Raw genomic sequence first — 22,287 nt, 5'->3', positions numbered from 1 at the left:
GATATATTTAGTGTTTTGACACCCTTTCAATAAGATTATATCAAATAGAGGAAATCTATGAGAAATAAAAAAAGATATATATTCTAGATGTTGAGAATGAATTCCGAACACTTTTTTTTTTTGGTTACACCAAACATTTTGTAGGAGAGCAAGAAAATTAAGCCCTAGGTACTTTGTTAAATATTTTGTATTTTATTTTTAAAATTTGTATCAATTTTATTTCTTAACATAAAGATCTTTTAAATGAACAATTGTACATATATTAAAAAAAAACAATGAAAATATAAAAAGAATAAATTTTGTTATTTTCTAAAATGCATCATCTCTAGCTAATAATGGTTCACTTCAAACGACTCACATCTTCTAATTAACAAATTAAAATAACACATCTTCTTATTAACCTTAGTCTTTGAAAAAGACTCAATTTAGTCTTCGAGAAAAAAATAAAAATACTTTTAGTCTATGAGAAAAATAAACTTAGGACAACTTAGTTCATATATCTTCTTTACGGTTTGTTTAGTCGGTGGAGAAAGATAGAGGAAAGAAAAAATGAAAATAATAGATAATAAGATGATTAGTAGTTTGGTACGAGAGAAAATGAAAAATATGAGGATAAAAATAAATATTTGTATTATAAAATGACATAAATGTACTTAAAAAGAAAAATAAAGAGAGTAAAATTATATTATAAAGAGATGAAAATTAAGTCGTATTGGTTTATTTTTTTAACACTATTTCTTTTCATTTTTGAACTAAGTTGGGGTTTACATGGACTAAAATAGGGTTTCACTCTAAAAGTTAATCTTACCGAATTGAAAAGTTGATAAACATTAAAAAAGACAATAATATCACCAACAATGGATTGGTCATGTGGCAAGGGATTTGGGCCTCATATAAGCATGTGATCAGGTGTTCGATTCGTTTATGCGCAAGAAAAAAAATCTGGTTGAAAAGAGGTGAATTATTTCCCTAAAAATGTTTATATTTCTAAGAGATGACTAATAATCCCACAAGTGTGACTAAAATGTTTTTATTTATAAGAAGTGAATTTAACCATGCATTTATTTGGATCCATATAATCCCACTTATATAAAAGGAAAAAGTGTGACTAAAATGTTACCATTTATAAGAAGTGAATTTAACCATTCATTTATTTGGATCCATTAAAATGTAGATAAACGTGAGTCACAATCAACCTCTCTTTTGTTCTAATTTCCCTTCCTTTTGGTCATAAGAGGAGGCGGAGCTATCCAACTATGATAATTGATGTTGAATACTGTTTGTCATCATTTGCTAATGCATGCATGCCCTTTGAACAGAAAGATCAATTACTATCAATAACCTTGATAACTTCATGGTTCAAAGATAACCCTTTTCCTTGCAACATTCAATTGCGTCCTCAAACATTTCGTCAAGGCTATATTTAAACTTGAATCCAGCATCCATGAGTTTCTTAGAGGTTAATTGCGGAAGCTTAGGACCTCCGATAAGCTCTCTAGAAGATGAACACAAATTGAATAGTATTAGTAACAATAAAAGAAAGATCACATAATTTTAGTCAAGTTATTAACATGGAGAAGGACATGTAATTAATATGTAGAACTCACTTGGATGTTGGCATTTGAAGTTCAGGGTACTTGGAAGAAACAAGGTCAACTATTTCTTCAATAGTTGCAATGAATGGTGAGCAATTATATCTCCCTTTTGGATTAGGATGTTCAAGTAAGAATATATGTGCCCTAGCCACATCATCAACATGCACCATACCGGTACGAGATACAAGCAATAAGGAATGCTTGTCAATATCACCTGAATGCAACTTCCATTTGTTAATTTTCATCTATTTAAGAAAATACTTTCACAATAATCCAAGAACCAATGGTAAACTTGGTAAGAAGAAACTTCACTTACCAAATAAGAATGCTAGTAAACTATGAACAGATCCAGGTAGCTTAGGACAAATGAAAGGTCCTACAACAAAAGGTGGTACAAGAGTCACAATATCCAACCCATGTTGTTCTCCAAATTCAAGAACAGATTTTTCAGCTAGGGTTTTAGAAACACCATACGACCAAGCAAATGGCTTCAAAGTTCTAAGAATATTCACATCACTCCAATAACTTTCATCCATTGTATCTTCTTCTTTGTCTTGCGTATACACAGCAGAAGCACTTGAGGTGTAAATAACTCTTTTCACTGTCTTTGAATTTTTGCATGCTTTTAGAATTCCTAATGCTCCATCAATGGTTCTTTTTGTCACTATTTCCTGTGGTTCGTTCTCTTCAAAATCAATTGGAGTAGCTGTGTGGAATACTCCAATGCACCCTTCAATTGCTGCATTGAAACTTTCTGGGTTGCTAAGATCAGCATTGAAAATATTTAGCTTTTGGGCTGCATTTGGAAGATTTGTGAGGAAGCTAACATCTTTGTTTTGACCTGCTATTTACATAATTTCGCTTACATAGATATCGTTAGATTCATTACATGGAAAACATAATACTATTAATAACAACAAATAACCAAAATTCACACTTGATTAAACAACCTAAGAATATATGGTCTATGGAGCACGGACATCTCTAGGATTACACGTGTCGCGGTGCTCGACACCATATGACACTCGTACGATATGTGTCAAACAAGTGTTTACTTTTTTACTTTAACACTCTTTGGACTTGTGTCCGACACCTATATAACACTTTGTCAGACAATTTAGACAAATATCTGAATTTTTTTCTCTGCTTCCACACACCGTAGATTCAAGAGTTAAAGATGTATGAGAAATATTTAAGGAGGGGTTATAGACATTAAAGTTGATTACAACACATTTTTAAATTTTTAGATGGTAGATGGATACATAAAGATCAAATACTATTGTATCTTGTTATAGAACTTTATTTAATGAAATAAATTGCTCAAGTTAGATGCATATATATGTATTTTGATTCTTAGTTTATATCTTTTATAAATAAATTAATAATATATACATAGTGGTGTCAGTGTCCTATGTTGTTTACATTAGTGGTGTCAACGTGTCTGTGTCGGTGTCATGTCAGGTGTCTATGTCGGAATTTGTGTTTCATAACTGATAGTATAGGGATGAGAATATTCTTAAAAAATATATTGGATGAGAAACGATAAGGTCTATTATATGAATATCTTTGTCTAAATCAGACTAGAGTTAGATTAGTCTTTCATTCAAATACAAACCCTAAGTATATTTTTAGAAATATGGCTGAAAAGACGGGAAGATCTTAGATACAATGAAGTTTGGTTGGGTACTCGTACCCCACATGCATGCATAACTCATTTAAAATTTGATTTTATCTTTAAATAAATTAATACAAAAAATGACATAACATTGTATAATTAGATCATGGATACATATCCAACCAAACTTCAAGGTACCACTGTGTTCATCTAAAAAGACTGGATTACAGACAATTTTTATTTAAACATGTCACATCGGTATATTTAAATATATAAAAAAAAATACTTTTTATCATTAGAGTTAAATAATTTTTTAATTCCTATAAATATGTTTCATTTTTAATCCCTCATTTTTTTCTCAAACAATAGCCATTCAAATTTTTCTAATAATTCCTTTAAAAAAAAGTTTTCTATTAACATTTTTTGTATCTATTTTAAAGTTAACTCGTGTGTACTGTTCATGTTTAAAAATTCTAAACTTTTGCAAGAGAAATTTTTATAATTTACTAAACTTGACTGCTAAAAATAATTTAGAATTTTGAAGGATACTTTAATTTATCTATTTTGAAGGATACTTATGAGTTGACTTAAAAAAAGGATGAAAAATATTGACCGAAAACATTTAAAAATGAAGAAAAATTTAGACGGCTAACAAAGAAGTATGATATATATTAAAATGATATATCTATAAAGACCAAAACCTTATTTAAGTCTTTTTTTTTTTACCAAAGCAGAGTTAATTATTATCATTAATCAATCAATGTTCAATACAAGAAGGATAAGAATCAAAAAATACGGTAACTAGCCCAAGAACAGGACGCCCTAGCTAAAGCATGAGCAGCCATGTTCGCTTGTTTCCTAACAAACTTCACCTCGAAATTGGAATGTAAAGATAACTGATAAATAATACTAGAAACAATAACATAGAATTCCGAATCACCATGGCCTGGAAACGATAAAGCTTGCACTAGAGTAGTTGAGTCGGACTCGAAGACAACCCGATCCCATCTGTTCACATCAGCAAAGTGAATGGCATCGAGTAAGGCTACTGCCTCCCCCTCCAACACTGTCATATTTGCACGTTGCCATTACGTTTGAGCCCGAATAAATTGCCCACGGGAGTCTCTAACACAACACGCAAACGATGTAAGATGGTTACGGTCATGGAACGCGGCATCCACATTGCACTTCAACCACGTCTCGCACGGTTTCTCCCATACTGAGTTGTTACCTTGCACTCTATTTTGCCCGTGTTGCACAAACGGTGGTGAGGGCTGTTTATGAATCTCTTGCCATTGTTGCCATGCATCTAGTGCTGTCCTTCCAATGCTTGTTGAAGTATGATGAGCGTCATTCCAAATGACATCATTACGTGCAACCCAAATTTGCCAAAGAAGTAAAGCCACCCGACCAGCAATGTCTCGACTTTCTGAACAACATATGTCAAAAACAAAATCTGCCAGTCTGCGCTTAGTTCCAACTCGTGTTTGCAACACAGTCGATAGTCCTACCCAATACCAACTCTCCCACGCCACCGTACAACCCACAAAAGTATGTCAATCATCCTCAACAGTCGTATCACACCAGGGGAAGATTACGTCACATTGTACATGCCGCGATTGTAGTCGGAGACGCGTCGGGACACACCCCCTGCAAATCCTCCATAACAAATTACATGCTTTATGAGGGGAATTCACCTTCCATATTCTATGCCACTCTCCTTCAACATGGAACCGATCAGTGTGTACCAACTCCATCATAGCCAGTCAATAACTAGTCTTAACAGTATACCTCCCGCTACGTTCCATCATCCATGCTATTCTATAATTTTGAACTTCCGCAAACAGTGGTGTGTCGAGAATAGCTTGCACCATATCATCTGAAAACAAAGATTCAATCTTAGCAATGTCCCAAACTCGTTCCTCGTCAGCTATCAAATCAGACACACGTAAACTATACACTTTGGTTTTGTGGGGATTTAATCCAGCTACCACGTACACCTCGAACCCATGGATCATTCATCACGCTGACATGCTGCTCATGTCCAACTGTCCACCTACACCCATATAAAAGTAACTGACGTGAATTCCAAATACTTCGCCAAGCAAAACATGGGTTATTACCAAGTTTAGCACCCAAAAAAGAAGACCGGGGAAAATACCTCAATTTAAAAACTCTAGCAACCAGAGATTCAGGTTTAGACAGAAAGCTTCATCCTTGCTTAGCTACCATAGCGAGATTAAAAGCTTTGAAATTCGGAAACCCCATTCCACCAAACTCTTTGGGGCATGCCATACGTTCCCATGCCATCCATTTAATCCCTTGGTTGTTACTCCTACCTCCCCACCAAAACCCATTGATCATTTTCTCAATATCATCTATAACTGAATTCGGCAGAAGGTAAATATTCATTATGTATGAAGGAATAGATTGTAACACATATTTGATCATAACCTCCTTACCTGCCTTCGATAATGCTCGTCCCCTCCACGTATTTATTCGTTTCCAGATACGATCCTTCATAAAAGAAAAACAAACCTTTTATCTCTACCAATCATTGAAGGTAATCCCAAATACTTTTCGGTACCCATCACATGTCGGACACCAATAATACGTGACAAATCCTCCTGAGCCGCCCCACTCATATTGCGACTGAAAAACACCTCAGACTTTGATAAATTAATTTCTTTCCCAGATGATACCTCATAACTTTTAAGAATAGTGAGTAAACGTTGTGTTTCCACCACATTGACCCGGTAAAACAAGAAATAATCGTCTGCAAACAACAGATGGGACACCACTGGTGCACCGCGACATACTTGTACCCCATGAATATCACCACTATTAAGTGCCTTATGCATTAGAGTCGAGAGACCCTCAGCTACCAATATGAATAAGTATGGTGATAACGGGTCACCTTGGCGCAACCCTCGGCCGGGTACAATAGGCCCCACCCTGTCAAAATTCATAAGCACCGAGTAAGTAACATAACTAACACACATCATCATCCATTGGATCCATTTCTCACTGAACCCCATTCTCCTAAGCACACCACGAAGAAACCCCCAATCCACTCTATCATAAGTCTTGCTAATATCAATCTTGAGAGTCAATTCCCCTTGCCATCCCTTCGTCTTCCTCTTCATTGAGTGGATTATCTCAGTAGCTATTAACGTGTTGTCCAGTATGAGCGGCCCTCAACAAACGCTGATTGCTCCTCTGACACACATTTATCCAAACAACGTTTTAGTCGATTAGCGAGCAACTTCGACACCATCTTATACAAAACATTACAAAGAGATATAGGCCTGAGATCCTTCATATTATCCTGGTCTTCGCAATTCGGGATCAAACAAATATTTGTTTATGTAAGATTTGTAGGAAAATAACCGCGATCCAACCAAGAAACCACTGCCTGAAAAATATCATCACCACACACATGCCAGAATCTCTAATAAAATGTTAGGTTAAAACCATCTGGACATGGGGACTTGTCCGGTTGCATCTGAAAAGGGGCTTGACGTAATTCTTCCTTTGTAATAGGTGATGTAAGCATTATATTGTCATCCATCGAAACACATTGGCTCATCAAATCCAGCACTGGTTCATGGACTCCCACATTCGCAGAAAATAATTGCTCAAAATAATCTTGTGCCACATTACACATATCCTCTTGGGATGTAGCCATCCTCCCATCATCCGTGCGGAGCTTACTAACCTTCTTCACTTTGCCACGGGTTATCGCTGATGTATGAAAGAACTTAGTATTCATGTCCCCTTCCTTCAACCAATGCATTTTTGCTCTTTGCTTCCAAAAGGCCTCCTCATGTACAAGTAGTCGAGCATGCTTCTCGCGGGTTGATATGTATTGCGTATGTATCATACCATTCGGTTGAGCACGGAGTTCCTCTAAAATACAAACACATTGATTAATTTCTTCCTTAAATCGAACTCTTTTCCTCCTACCCCAACCTTGCAACTTCGTAGAACAATTCACAACTCTATCACCGAGCTCCAACCCCATAGTACCACCTCAGCCATCCACCACCACCTCCTCAATATCGTCCTTTAAGAGCCAACTATTTTCAAATTTAAAAGAGTAATTATACCTCTGACGAACCGTAGGGATAGTATCAAGCAGTATCAGAGAGTGATCTGAGTGAGAAGTAAGCAAGTTTGTAAGTTTGACTTCTGAAAAATGTTGCAGCCATTCAAAGTTTCCCATAGCCATATCCAATCTTTCTTCCAGCACTCGATTGGTACCTGGACTCTTGATCCACGTAAATGGGTGATCATGCAATTTAATATCGGATAAGGCACAATCATCAACCGCTTCACGAAAACCCATACACAACCAATTAGGATGAGGATGAATACCAGCTTTGTCTTGTTGAGACAACAAGTCATTAAAGCCTCCAATGATACACCACAGAAGAGATGACATATCCCGCAGCTCTCGAAGTAAATCCCAAGCATCACGACGACGGGCACGTTCAGGAAAGCCATAATAACAAGTTAATCTCCAATCACCAACTTCTCTATCCTCCACAACCAGATTATCTTGGTTAATTCAAATGTCTTTTAGTGGCATATTTTTTTTATCTCTATTTTTTTCGGGTAATTTAACTTTTTTTTTAAGAAGGTAATTTAATTTTTTTTAATTGAAGAAGATATTTTTTTTAATAACAATTGAAGAAGAATTAATTTAATAATACGATGTACAATTTAATTCTAATTCAAATGAGATACTAAACAATATGAAAATTTCCTTCAAAAAAAAAACAATATGAAAATTAAATAATATCATTAAAATACAATAACAATATGTAGTTTATTAGTTTATAGTTTTTTTTACTTTCAAAAAGGGTTACCTGGATCAGCTCTAACAGTGGTATTAACAGCGTAACCATCTTCAAGGAGTCTCTTAATAATCCATGAACCAATAAACCCTGTACCTCCAGTCACACAAACTCTTCCTTTCTCTTCTTCCATTACTACGTACACTCTTGCAAAATATTTTTTCACACTTCACTTTTATTTTTGTTGGTTCTGTATGAAGGTTGATGGTCACATTGAAATGTATATATAAAAAGATCTAATGTTTTTGATTGTTGGAAAGTAAATCAAGCCATCAGTGGAAGAATTGACAAGCACAAGACCTATACACTAAGCAAGTTGCTTATGGATCACATCAAGTTTTTTGTTTTGTCTAATTAATTAGTCTAGACATCAAGAAATTAAAGAAAATGAGTGGACTGTATGAATGCTTTCATGATGAGTTTCTTGGTGATCAAGTATTTTATAATTATTTGGCCTATAAAAGCCTCTTGATGTACGTGATTGTAAAATTTATCTTCCTCTCTATTTGTTTGTGTTGAGTGAGTCAGCTTTGTAGTATTTCTAATGCCCCACCCATTGATATCATTGATTGACAATTTTCTGTGGCCATATTTCTCCTTGCTGATTGCAGGTTCCTAAATTAAAAATTTAATTGGAGATGGAAGGATAAAATAACTAACTATTCAAGAAAGTTGAACTAATGCTACCGACATATATATATTTTTTTTAAGATGTTACTGTAAGAAAATTAATTAATATTATATGAGATAGAACACACTTACTTGTCGGTACCGATGTCCGATGTCATGGTTGAGTCTTTCTTGCCTTTCACGTGCTCCGGTTCTAGGGTTGTCGATGGGGCAAACCACTAATGAGCGTATTATCAGAGTGATGGCAAAGGGGACCTAACCTTTCTATTTATAACCGTGCAACCCTAGGCACCACCCATCATGGGCGTAGTGTTTGGGCCTACACTATGTCTCTACACAAATCAGATTAAGTGCTCGAAAGCCCATTATCTATTGATCACTTTCTTTAGGGCCTAAGCATCATCAAATGGATCACAACATCAGTTCGTTTTTATTAAAATCAAAACAACAATTGATTGCAGCCCACAAAATATTAGAAGAAATTCTAACAGTTACCGTCAAGTATCAAATAAAAGTGGGGGATGCATGGTGTTTCCTATGTACCACTAATTTTTTTTAATGGGAAAATATATATATATATATATATATATATATATATATATATATATATATACACACATATACACATAGGAAAAATAAAAGTTAGAACAATATTCACAGTAGAGCCAACAAGCGCTACTCCACCAAATCACCGCAAAGAGGAACACCTCAAACCCCACAGACGAGGCCAAAGGCGCACCCCAACAAAACCCCTAAAGAAGCAAAAACATCAAAATAAACAAAAGAAAACACCAAAAAGCTGAGAGCCAACCGCAGCAGCAAACACCTGCAAACACAAAAAACAACAAGAAAAACCCGAAAGTCACACCAGGAAGGAAGGGGAGATACAACCCCACCCAACCCCACAAGCAGCCCCAGGAAAACCAACCACCACAAACCCCTACCGACTCAAACACAGGACGGGTTGCACCTCCCACTCATAGAGAGAGCATGGATTAGCAAGGCACTTAGCCTGGAACCACTTCCAAGCTAAGAGTTTAACTTTGTCCACCACGGGTTCCTCTCTGAGTAAACCACCACAAAGATAAGGTCGTTCCAGGACGCCCAAATGGTCCAAATAACAGCATGCCAAACAAGAAGCAAACCTAACCTAACTTTCCTCCCCCTCCTAGACCCGTAAAAGCCTGGAACTGCTGGGCTAGCCCCAAAGGCATCACAAAAACCCAACCCAACCACCTAGACACCTGATACCACACTGGGAAGAAGGAAGGACATGAAAGGAACAAATGCACCGCAGACTCAGACGGCTCGTCTTAGAAAGGAGTATAGTTTAACACCAAACTCAACAAAGAGGAGCCGCCCTTCTTGCATCTAGACCATTCAATTGGTTAATATTAAATCAATGGCAATAAAACTTGAGTATTGCTGACCTTAAAAGAAACATTTTGTATAATACAATGTTTCAGTCAACTGTGCTTGCGGGAACAATTTAAATCAACTTTACAACTTAACTCGGAAAATGTATATATGATTGTGGGTGTGTTTGTTTCAAGTTATATTTGTTGATTCCCGGGAATAAAATGATAGAAATATGTATGCCTATGTTTGTTACAAGTTTATTAAATTTTATTCCCGGGTATAAAATGTTCCTGGGAATAGAAAATTTTTCCCAAGGAAAAGGGTGGGAATAAAGTTCCCATGGAGATGGAAATAAATTCATAAATAGTTACCTATTATATCCCTATTTTTATGGTTCCTAGGAATATTATAAAGTTAACCAAACATATTTTTCCTAAATACCTTGGAATAAATTTCCCATCTTTATATTCCAAGGAATGTTATTCCTGGGAATGAATTTGGTAAACTTCAAACAAACACACCCTGTGTGTTTAATGCAAATAAGTCCATGTATATAGGTTGAGGTACATGTCAAACAGCATGTGATTTATTAATTACTATCAATCATCTTGTTAACTTCACGGTTCAAAGATAACCCTTTTCCTTGCAACATTCAATTGCGTCCTCAAACATTCCCTCAAGGCTATACTTGAACATGAATCCATCATCCACGAGTTTCTTTGAGGTTAAATGTGGAAACTTAGGACCTTTAACTCCCATAAGCTCTCTAGAAGATGAAAATACATTGAATAATATTAGTAACAACAAAAGAAAGCTCACAAAAATTAATGTAACTAATTAATTTGTAGAACTCACTTGGATGTTGGCATTTGAAGTTCAGGATACTTGGAAGAAACAAGGTCAACTATTTCTTCAATAGTTGCAATGAATGGTGAGCAATTATATCTCCCTTTTGGATTAGGATGTTCAAGTAAGAATATATGTGCTCTAGCCACATCATCAACATGCACCATACCGGTACGAGATACAAAAGCACTAATGGATTCTTGTCAATATCATCTGCATGCAAATTCCATTTGTTAATTTTTATCAATTTAAGAAATAAACAATCAAGAAAATACTTTCACAATAATCCAAGAACCAATGGGAAACATGGTAAGAAGAAACTTCACTTACCAAATAAGAAAGCTGGTGAACTATGGACAGATCCAGGTAGCTTAGGACAAATGAAAGGTCCAACAACAAAAGTTGGTATTAGAGTCACAATATCCAAACCATGTTGTTCTCCAAATTCAAGAACAGCTTTCTCAGCTAGTGTCTTAGAAACAGCATATGACCAAGCAAAAGGCTTCAAAGTTCTAAGAATATTCACATCACTCCAATAACTTTCATCCATTACCTCTTCTTCTTTGTTTTGCATACACACAGCAGAAGCACTTGAGGTGTAAATAACTCTTTTCACTGTCTTTGAATTTTTGCATGCTTTTAGAATTCCTAATGCTCCATCAATGGTTCTTTTTATCACAATTTCCTCTGGTTCTTTCAGTTCGAAATCAACTGGAGTAGCTGTGTGGAATACTCCAATGCACCCTTCAATTGCTGCATTGAAACTTTCTGGGTTGCTAAGATCAGCATTGAAAATATTTAGCTTTTGGGTTGCATTTGGAAGATCTGTGAGGAAGCTAACATCTTTCTTTTGCCCTGCAATTTGTATAATTTCGCTTACATATCTATCGTTACATGGAAAACAATAATATTAATAACAACAAATAAAAAAAATTGGCACGTGATTTGAATTTTAGTTAAGAGGTTGACAAAACAACCTAAGAATATAGGGATGAGAATATGTGTTTGACCAGGAACGGATCCAAAAAATTTGAAGACAGGGGCGAGATTTTATATGTTGAAATTTGGCTCAAAATTGGATGTTGAAGTTCTAGAAAAATTGTGGCACGATTTTGATTCTTTTCCTCGGAGTTTGCTATTGGAAATATCGTGACACCTATGCATGAAATTGTGGCACGATTAAGAGATAAAGTTAGTACTGTATTGGTGTACCAACAACAAATCGTGGCACGATGGGTGCCAATCGTGGAACGATTTCTCAGGATATTCTAGGTACTATATAATGCTTCAATTCTTCATTTTTTTAGGGAGCTTCAAGAGATAGGAAAACCAAAGGAGGGAACTTTAGGACTAGGTGTCTTTGGTGAGAGTTTTTTCTTGGGTTGAGAAATATTTGTAAACACCTTGGGTAGTGAGATCTCAAGAGGAATGATCAAAAAACTTCATTTAGTGTTTTCTCTAAGGATTCATTGTGAGTGTGGGTGACTTGTAAGCTTGTAATTTAATTTCTTGTAATCTACTTGTATCACTCTTTATCATAGTGGATCGGAGAGTTGTTTTCTCCCTAGAGTATGTCTTATTGGACCGAACTGGATAAACAATATTTATGTGTTTTCTTTTTCTTCTTTCTTATCTTTGTTGCTTTGAATATGTTTGTAGTGTTGCTTCACACTTAGATCTAAGTTTGTTTGTTGTTATTGTTGCTTAAGGCTACTTTGTTCATTGATTATACTACTTCCTTTGTTGCACACATATAGTTTTATTGATGTGATTTATTTGTTTGAATTCACAACAATATATTATAAAAGTTTGTATAAAAAATACAATATACATTCCCTAATCATCTTCGTGTCGAAATTAGACAATTTAGATGATGAGTTGAGCCACAACGAAAAGTTATGATTAGAATAAATGTTCAAGATTCAAACCATTATATTAGATTTTTACACTATTAATTTTTATCTAAAACAAAATTTTAGAAGGACTAAAAACAAAATTAAATATTATTATATTCTATTTTTTACTCTATTTTTATGTTTTCTTTGTTAATTCATAAAAGTAGTTCAAATGTTTTTTAGGGACATATGTTTTCTCTCTATTTTCTCCGGGTACATTAACCTTTTCTAATCGAAGTAGAATATATATATTTTTTTTAAGAAGAATTAATTTAACAATATTATGTACAGCTTAATTCAAATTAGATACTTAAAAATATGAAAAATAAATAATATAATTTAAATTTTTTTTTTGGTTACATAATATATAATCAAGATTCAACAACAACATTTGAATTAAGGGGTTACCTGGATTAGATCTAACAGTGGTATTAACAGCATAACCATCTTCAAGGAGTCTCTTGATAATCCATGAACCAATAAACCCTGTACCTCCAGTCACACACACTCTTCCTTTCCCTTCTTGCATTACCAGTTTACCTCACTCTTCTTGCAAAATATATTTTCACACTTCACTTTTATTTTTGTTGGTTCTGTATGAATGTTGATGGTCGCACATTGAAATGTATATATAAACAGATCTAATGTTTTTGATTGTTGGAAATTAAACCAAGCTATCAGACAGTGGAGGAATTGACAAGCACAAGACCTATACATACACTAAGCAAGTTGCTTAGGACCACATCAATTTGTTGTTTTGTCTAATTAGTCTAGACTCAATCAGTTTGTATTTCTGTGGCCATATTTCTCCTTGCCGATTGCACGTTCCTAAATTAAAAATTTAATTGGAGGTGGTGTGATATGGTGATTCATTACTTGCTCCTCTAGGTGGAAAATGGTATTTGATTTGTTTTCAGTTACTTTATATCATCGGCCATAAAGTCACATCATCTGATTCTAAATGACATTGGTTCTGTTTTTCTTTTCAGAGAGTAGAAGTCTTGATTTGGAGTTTTAGGTATAAATTACCAATGAAATACTCTTAATGGTGTGATACGGTGATTCATGAGCTCACATCTTTATATATGTAGTTGCATTTTAAAGGATTATATGCCTAGAAGAAATATGTAAAGAATTATTTAAACTGTTTGTGTAAATTTCCATACCTAGCTAAGCCTAAGGCGTTACATTTTGTGTTAGAATGGAAATTGCTATCGAAAGAAATCCAACGAAAACTTCACGATAGCTACTTCATATATCATCCAAAAAGAATTCAATGGTGCTCTATCTCACAAGAAAATTTCTCACGAACGCATCACAATAGCAAAACTTGAGTGGTAACCAAAAAAAAAAAAAAAACAGGCTCCACTGACCATACATACATACACACATCAGTTAGCAAAAATTAAGGAATTGGTTTTTTATGGGTTATGAGGCTTGTATTCACTGTAACAAGCATTTTGCAAAAAAAATTGCCCCATTACCTCCCATGTTTTCCGGCCAACAAGCAAGTTTATTGGCTAGTGTTGTTTCGCGATTCACTCGGTACACATTCTCTCAGGATATATAGCAATGCTCTGTTAGAATAGTTCAGCCAATTTGGTTGTGAATAGTGTTGAAGTTGTTTATAGTTTGTTATTAGTTTCACATTGTTCAGGTTCTCGGGTTAGATTTTTGGATTCTTGTCTGTAAAAATATGTTTGAGTACCTTTATCTTTTAGACTAACTTTTAGGATGAGATTCAAGCCTATTTAACAAATAGGAAGGAAATACATGGATAAGAAAATAGTGGCCTGTAGAAATCAAAGTGAGCTTCTATTGTTGGCAAGGACGGATTTGGCAAGTGCCACACCAATTTTTTTTTTTATATACTTTTTTTATTAGTTTACTTTATAGTTTTACTCATGTATTAATTTGTCCTCAGGAGCTTAGCTCAGTTGGTATGGACAATGCATAAAAATATGCAAGGTCTGAGGTTTAAACCCCGGCCACCACAAAAAAAACTCATATATTAATACAAACATCTTTTATGTTTATACATGTGTCTATATTTTTACTCATATATTAATAATTAATACATGAATCTATTTTTTTTAATATATACACGTGTCTGTATTTTTACTTGTATATTAGTAAGGGGGGTATTTTTTTTTAATTCTTACATGTGTCTATACTTTAACTTATATGTTAATACGGAGTTTTTTTTTTTTTAATTTATACACATGTCTATATTTTTACTCGTATTTAATACAGAAATAATGTTTTGTACAATTTGCGCATCTGTCTATATTTTTATTCATGTATCAATACAAAGATCTTTTTTATATATATAATTTCTACGCAATTGTGACTTGCTTCCAAAAAAAGAGCGCAACATGCTCAACCGTCCCTATGTACGGGTATTCTGTTAGAGCATTTGATCGATCTCTTGTAACGTCTTTATTAAATTTGGTATTATTTAATTATTTGACAGAATTTTTTTGCCCCACTAATATTGTGAGTCTATGTCTGCCCCTGATTGTTGGTATGGCTTTTAACTGCCTTGATACAATTGAGCTGTGCATATGTGCCTAAATTACTAATTAAAGATGCGAGTACATATTTCCGTTGAAAATATTTCCATACAATATACATCCCCGTCTCACCCTAATTGTATTGTTTTTCTCAAGTTTGAAAATGTTAATCTACACTTCAAACTTGCATGGGGCTGTTAGATTCAGTTAGAGATTTGTTTTTTTTTGTTGAGAGAACAGTTAGAGATTTGTTATTACTGATTAAAAGATATTTACTAATTAGTTATACTTCTTTGCTTGTTGGTTATATTAGTCATTACTATAGAATGACTATATAAATTGCGTTCTAAGTTGTAATCAATCAATTTAAAATTTCCTATTTCCCTCATTTTATTATTCTCTTTGTTTGACTTTACCATGCTTCTCAACAATATTGGTGTGTAGAAAAAATAAATATGGAATATTGACTATTAACTTAATTAAGTGAATTTAAATGAAATCATATACTCCCTCCGTTCCTTTTTAAGTGTCGTTTTAGGGTGAATTTTTCGTTCCTATTTAACCGTCGTTTTGGTATTTTAAGGGTATGATTTGTCAATTATACCCTTTGTCAATTACTCTTATATTTTTCAATAAAACTAATTAATGCTATATATTTGAAAAACCAAAGTTTGTTTTTTTAAACAAAGTTTGTTTGTTTTGTTTTAAAACAAAATTTGTTTCTTATTATCTTCAAATTTAAACAAAATTTTGTTACCTATGATAATGGTTCCATGAAGAGTTAAAATTTTATAAATAAGATGAGTATTGCTTGTTAAAAATTACAAGTGCAAAGTAAAAGAACAAATCTGACAGAAAAAATAAAAGACTCCATGAATGTTCGAAAGGAAGAAAGAGTGGAATACTCATTGGAACTGCATATGGGAGGTGAAGAGGGAGAAATAATTGATGACTCCTTTCACAAGATACAAGATCAAGAACAAAATGACAATGAAGAAGAAGAAGTTTCATCAAGAGTACTAATGTATCTTGATTTAAATGAAGATGCAGATTATGAGTTTGATTAATGTGAAGTTGGAATAATTTTGATATAGACTTAAAATAATTGAAGAGATATGTACAATATTTAGAAAATTGAAAATTGTTTGTTATGAGAGAAAGATAAAACGCGCAAAAAAATAGAAATTTGTTGGAGAAAGAGAGTAGTAACTAACAATTGTTTGTTACATATTAAATTTATTGGAAAGATAAAGTGTGTGCAAAAAAATAGAAAATTATTAGTGGATTAAAATGAGGGTATAATAGGAAAAAAATGTGCAAAAATATACTTCGCTATTTTTGTGTTAAAATTCTAAAACGACACTTAAAAAGGAACGGAGGGAGTATTAAACTAGGAGTTCAAAATTAAAGTGGACCGTATTTTTATTAATGAAAGATTGTAGAGATGTCAAACCATTCCTCATTCATTGAATTATTCGTTTGTTATTGACTTATTTCATCTGATTGCACCGGTGGTTTTATTTCATCTATGTGCTAAAATAGAAAATAACTCAAATGTTAAAACATGTCTAGCAACATATGATTTATTAATACTATAAATAATCTTGTTAACTTCATGATTCAAAGATAACCCTTTTCCTTGCAACATTCAATTGCGTCCTCAAACATTTCCTCAAGGCTATACTTGAACTTGAATCCATCATCCACGAGTTTCTTTGATGTTAAATGTGGAAACTTAGGACCTTTAACTCCCATAAGCTCTCTAGAATATGAAAATAAATTGAAAAATATTAGTAACAATAGAAGCAAGATTACATAAATTTAGTTAAGTTATTATAACATGGAGAAGGAAAACTAATTAATATGTAGAACTCACTTGGATGTTGGCATTTGAAGTTGAGGGTACTTGGAAGAAACAAAGTCAACTATTTCTTCAATAGTTGCAATGAATGGTGAGCAATTATATCTCCCTTTTGGATTAGGATGTTCAAGTAAGAATATATGTGCCCTAGCCACATCATCAACATGCACCATATGGAGACGAGAGGCTGCCAATGGATTATTGTCAATAGCACCTGCATGCAACAACTTCCACTTGTTAATTTTCATTAATTTAAAAATCTTTTATAGGACTAGACCAAAAAAAATAAACTTTTCTAGGACTATGTTTCTGACTAAATATACAACTATTTTTTTGACTGGACTCGGAAAATATACTACTATATTTTTAGGGGAGAAAATATACTACTATTATTCTCACCGTTTAAGTTGACTTTTTATTACTATATAACTAAAAATTAACCATGTTGTTGTTGATCAATTAACAAAAGTAAAAAGTCTATAGAAAGAACATCCATTTTCACGAGGTTTTAATCATCAACACAGTGGTTGAAACATTGAAAATCATGTAAATAAAGGAGATACCTAATTTTGATATAGTTTTCGAAGGGAAAATTTTGACATAGTTGTTTTCTTTCCATTTTGTCATTCATTTAAATTATTATATTTATCACTTTTTATTCAAACAAATTATTTTTAAAAAGAGAAACATCTACACATGACAATCATGTTTTTGTGTATTTTTTTTTTCTTCGAATTTTACCTTCCTTTAAACTTTTTGTATAAAATTTATAATTTAAATTATTTTTGTCAAAGAAAAATAAACAAGCATGTGAGCACCCATCAACGATAGTGTTGATAAAGATATATACTAATAAATGTGAGGTCTACGTTGGTTTCAAAGAATTTTGGATAATTTATCCAACACAAATGAAAGTTAGCCACAAGTACATATAAGGTATTTCTTTCTTTTTTTTGGACAAAATATAAGGTATTTCTTTTATTTTTTTTGGACAAAATATAAGGTATTTCTTTTATCAATCAATAAAGTAATTTTTACACCACATGCAAAAAATTCCATGTCATATGTATTTATTGGATGTTGCGTAAATTACCAACAATTCTTCGAAGAGCAGCTTAGAAAAAACCATTAATAAAATGTACTAGTTAGTTGCCTTCGGGAAAAAAAAAATTATATTTGTAAAATGATATCTAAATATAAACAAAACTTTATGTTTTTGCTATCAATAGTTTGATCAACTAAAATCAATTTCCAAGCAATGAATGTTTAAAACACGGATTTGGATTAGATGCGGTCACAATATAACCTACGGTCATTTCAGTAAACACGTCTTGACCGTTGCATTAAAATCACATGGTTGATATTTTAAGTTTGTATCCAAAATTTTATTTGGTGAAGAAATTAGAAGACAAAACAAACAAAGTATAAAGATCAAAAGATTATAAGAAGCTTTACTTACCAAATAAGAAAGCTAGTGAACTAAAAACTGAGCCAGGAAGCTTAGGACAAATGAAGGGTCCAACAACAAAACTTGGTATTAGAGTCACAATATCCAAACCATGTTGTTCTCCAAATTCAAGAACAGCTTTCTCAGCTAGTGTCTTAGAAACAGCATATGACCAACCAAAAGGTTTCGAAGTTCTAAGAATATTCACATCACTCCAATAACTTTCATCCATTACATCTTCTTCTTTGTCTTGCATATACACAGCAGAAGCACTTGAAGTGTAAATAACTCTCTTCACTGTCTTTGAATTTTTGCATGCTTTTAGAATTCCTAATGCTCCATCAATGGTTCTTTTTGTCACTATTTCCTCTGGTTCGTTCTCTTCAAAATCAATTGGAGTAGCTGTGTGGAATATTCCAATGCACCCTTCAATTGCTGCATTGAAACTTTCTGGGTTGCAAAGATCAGCATTGAAAATATTTAGCTTTTGTGTTGCATTTGGAAGATTTGTGAGGAAGCTAACATCTTTGTTTTGGCCTGCTGTTTACATAATTTTGGTCACATATGTATCAATATCATTACATAATGAAGAAAATAATAATAGTAAAAACAAACAAAAATGACATATAATTTGGTTGAAGCAATGTAAATTTTAACCATTAACGGAGAGTGCACCAAAAAGTGTGATGCTAGCACTCCTTGATGCATAAACATAATACCAAAATTCAAGGAGTATAAAACCGGCTTAGTTAGAGGAATATTTTTCCCTTATTATTAACTTTTTTATCTTATTTTTTTTCTAGGTTAGGATTATGTCCTCGGTTTTTTATTTTATTTTATTAAATAAAATTTTTAGCTTACAAAAAAAAAATCAATTGCAATAATTTTATCTTTATTTAAGCAAATAACCAACTTTTTTTTATTAAATATTCATACATCTAATTTATACTATACTATACATAAAGAAGATAAGGGGTTTTTGGGAGATTTTGGGCTGGCTTTTTTGTTATTCCAATTATACCCTTAAACAAAATTTTCTATAATAATGTAATATTGTTGGTGTTATTAAAAAAGATAAGAATTTTTGTCAATTTGTTAATTTATTGTTGTCATTGCAAAATATAAATATAGTTTCTTTAGTTCGTTACATTTTAAAGTCACAAATATCTATACTTATAATTTTAATCGATATCAAAAAATTTATATAAAATATCGTTTGTAATTTACACGCAAAATTTCTATAAAATATCGTTCATAACCTAAATGTGTTATCACAATTAAAAAAAAAGACGAGCACGTGAGTTTAACGGTGTAATTTTTTTATTTGTGGTGGCTGGGTTCGAACCCCGGACCTTGCATATATTATGAATTGTCCCTACCAACTGAGTTAAGCTCACAAGGACTTTTAATGGTGTAATTTAACAAAGAATTGATGTAGTTTATATTTTTTTTTTTTACTTTAAAAAAGGATACCTGGATTAGATCTAACAGTGGTATTAACAATGTAACCATCTTCAAGGAGTCTCTTAATAATCCATGAACCAATAAATCCTGTACCTCCTGTTACACAAACTCTTCCTTTCTCTTCTTCCATTACCACACTCTTCCTTTGTGGTTTGCTTAATCTTTTTTCTTTTTCTTCTACTTCTAATTTTGTTGGTTCTTCCTTATTCTTAGTGTACACTACACATATTTATTCTAAAATGGCACTATTATGACGCTAGACACAAAAATTCAATATTACATCACTCATGAATTTATTTTCAAACGTACTATCGTAATTTCCACAGACCTATTCAGAGGACTTTTCTATTGGCATGCATGTTCTTTTAAACTTCGTATTTATTTTTCCAACCGAATGTCACAATCTTAAATAGCTATGACCGAAAGAAAAATTGATAAAAATATAGATTTTAGATAGCAGCCGAAGCTCGGTCCAGTAAAATAATTTACACATATATGTTGTGAATTAAGATACGGTTTCTCTTGACCAAAAAAAAACAAAAAGATACTGTTTCTAGCCAAAAGTAGTATTTATATTTAGTGTTTGACACACTTCTGATAAGATTTTTTTTATTATATAAAAAAAAATGAGAAATAAAAAAGATATATATTCTAGTATTGAGAGAGCAAGAAAATTAAGCCCTAGGTACTTTGTTAAAATATTTTGTATTTTATTTATAAAAATTTGTATTAATTATACTTCTTAACATAAAGATCTTGTAAATGACCAATTGTATATATATTAAAAAAAAAATTGAAAATACAAAAATTTGTCTATATATATTAACTTGTTTTCAAAGTAATCTAAGTACATACACAATTGAATTGATGGAGTTTTTAGTTTGTTTTTTCAAAAAGGGTTATTACCTGGATTTGATCTGACAGTGGTGTTAACAGTGTAACCATCTTCAAGGAGTCTCTTGATAATCCATGAACCAATAAACCCTGTACCTCCAGTCACACACACTCTTCCTTTCCCTTCTTCCATTACCACACTCTTACAAAATATTTTTTCACACTTCACTTTTATTTTTGTTGGTTCTGAATGAATGTTGATTGTCACATATATATCTATATATATACACGCATCTAATGTTCTTAGTTGTTACTTTTCTGTGGGTATACTAATTCTTCCAAATACTATAATATTTCAATATTTCTCCTTGCTGATCACACGTTCCTAATTTAACATTTTAATTGGAGAAACTGGGGATAAAAAAACTGTTCTGAATGTTGAATTTATGGTCCTGTCCAATAAATGTGGTGATATGGTATTTCTGTGTACTTCCTATTATTGATTTCATTTTTTTAATTCAATAACTTTGAAAATTTTATGATATGGGTTTAATATTATTTTTTTGTGTAAACCGTGTATGTCCGCCGCAACTGTGGAAACTAATCTATCGAGTCTTGTGGTACTCTAAATGAACGGTAAACTATCTCTAAGAGTTTTAACATTATTGCATGCCCAATATTAAATTCGAACTCGGGACCTTATTATGAGTTTAATATGAAAGTATATAATTTTTAAAACAATAATTAATCACAAATAATTTTACATGTGACTTTTTTTTAGGAGATGTGACTTTTTAAACGATTAAGATTAAAATCAAATATATTTTTAATGATGTGACGAAGAAATTTTGATCTTAAATATCTTTTTTTATTTTTGTCAAGTAGTCTAGTGGCTAGAATTCACCTTTTTTCAAGGTGAATAAGTGGGGTGTCCGAGGTTCGAACCCCGACCCCTGCATATAACAATGCATGTCCCTGTCAACTGAGTTATGCTCACGGGGACTGATTTTAAATATCTTTAATAATATATTAGAAAAAAATTATGAAAATTCGATATTTTTAAAATATTTGTCGAAACAAATCCAACAACATCTTATATGCTTTAATTTGTCTATGTATATTAGTAGAAATATATGGTCAAAATATGTTATGTGAATAGTACATATTTTAAAAATAGCTCATTTAAAATGGGATGAAAAGGGATTAATTTTTTAAGGCGTAATCATGTTTTTGTCCCTTAACTAAAAAAAACAATTCATTAATAAAATACAAAAGTTTATATTAACAGTGCATATCACTAAGAAAGCCTTGCAAATTCTTTTCACTCTATTCACGCTTGACCCTTCACCAGTGTATATGGAAAGCCATG

General features: G+C 32.6%; 3 protein-coding genes and 1 pseudogene across 11 annotated transcripts; all 4 read right to left on the bottom strand.

Moving 5' to 3' along the window:
* Positions 1–1,014: 1,014 nt before the first annotated feature.
* LOC146908452 (vestitone reductase-like) lies at positions 1,015–9,091 on the bottom strand. Of its 5 annotated transcripts, none has more exons than XM_085725904.1 (5): positions 8,832–9,091; positions 8,082–8,259; positions 1,912–2,439; positions 1,608–1,809; positions 1,015–1,495 (listed from the first exon to the last, which is right to left on the bottom strand). In XM_085725904.1, the coding sequence occupies exons 2-5, from the start codon at positions 8,200–8,202 to the stop codon at positions 1,360–1,362; spliced, it is 987 nt and encodes a 328-aa protein (XP_085582030.1). In that variant the 5' UTR covers positions 8,203–8,259; positions 8,832–9,091; the 3' UTR covers positions 1,015–1,359. The 5 variants fall into 5 exon arrangements, with proteins under 5 accessions (XP_085582030.1, XP_085582032.1, XP_085582029.1 ...); XM_085725906.1 differs by having other exon boundaries at positions 1,912–2,436; XM_085725903.1 differs by lacking the exon at positions 8,832–9,091 and having other exon boundaries at positions 8,082–8,265.
* A 1,490-nt stretch (positions 9,092–10,581) lies between these two features.
* On the bottom strand, positions 10,582–13,402 carry LOC146908450 (vestitone reductase-like). Of its 2 annotated transcripts, none has more exons than XM_085725902.1 (4): positions 13,208–13,402; positions 11,226–11,759; positions 10,914–11,103; positions 10,582–10,824 (listed from the first exon to the last, which is right to left on the bottom strand). In XM_085725902.1, the coding sequence occupies exons 3-4, from the start codon at positions 11,069–11,071 to the stop codon at positions 10,683–10,685; spliced, it is 300 nt and encodes a 99-aa protein (XP_085582028.1). In that variant the 5' UTR covers positions 11,072–11,103; positions 11,226–11,759; positions 13,208–13,402; the 3' UTR covers positions 10,582–10,682. The 2 variants fall into 2 exon arrangements, with proteins under 2 accessions (XP_085582028.1, XP_085582027.1); XM_085725901.1 differs by having other exon boundaries at positions 10,914–11,117; positions 11,235–11,759.
* Positions 11,227–13,328, bottom strand: LOC146908451 (vestitone reductase pseudogene; annotated as a pseudogene).
* A 3,307-nt stretch (positions 13,403–16,709) lies between the features above and the next one.
* On the bottom strand, positions 16,710–21,170 carry LOC146908449 (vestitone reductase-like). Of its 4 annotated transcripts, none has more exons than XM_085725898.1 (4): positions 20,094–21,170; positions 18,633–19,160; positions 17,189–17,387; positions 16,710–17,074 (listed from the first exon to the last, which is right to left on the bottom strand). In XM_085725898.1, exons 1-4 carry the CDS (start codon positions 20,212–20,214, stop codon positions 16,933–16,935), a joined length of 990 nt encoding a protein of 329 aa, XP_085582024.1. In that variant the 5' UTR covers positions 20,215–21,170; the 3' UTR covers positions 16,710–16,932. The 4 variants fall into 4 exon arrangements, with proteins under 4 accessions (XP_085582024.1, XP_085582026.1, XP_085582023.1 ...); XM_085725900.1 differs by having other exon boundaries at positions 18,633–19,157; XM_085725897.1 differs by having other exon boundaries at positions 20,991–21,170.
* Positions 21,171–22,287: the final 1,117 nt, after the last annotated feature.

The sequence above is a fragment of the Medicago sativa genome, chromosome 7, assembly GCF_051527215.1.
Source record: "Medicago sativa cultivar Bolivia chromosome 7, Bolivia_mono, whole genome shotgun sequence".
Lineage (NCBI taxonomy): Eukaryota > Viridiplantae > Streptophyta > Magnoliopsida > Fabales > Fabaceae > Medicago > Medicago sativa.
This window is presented reverse-complemented; position numbering and strand designations above follow the sequence as displayed.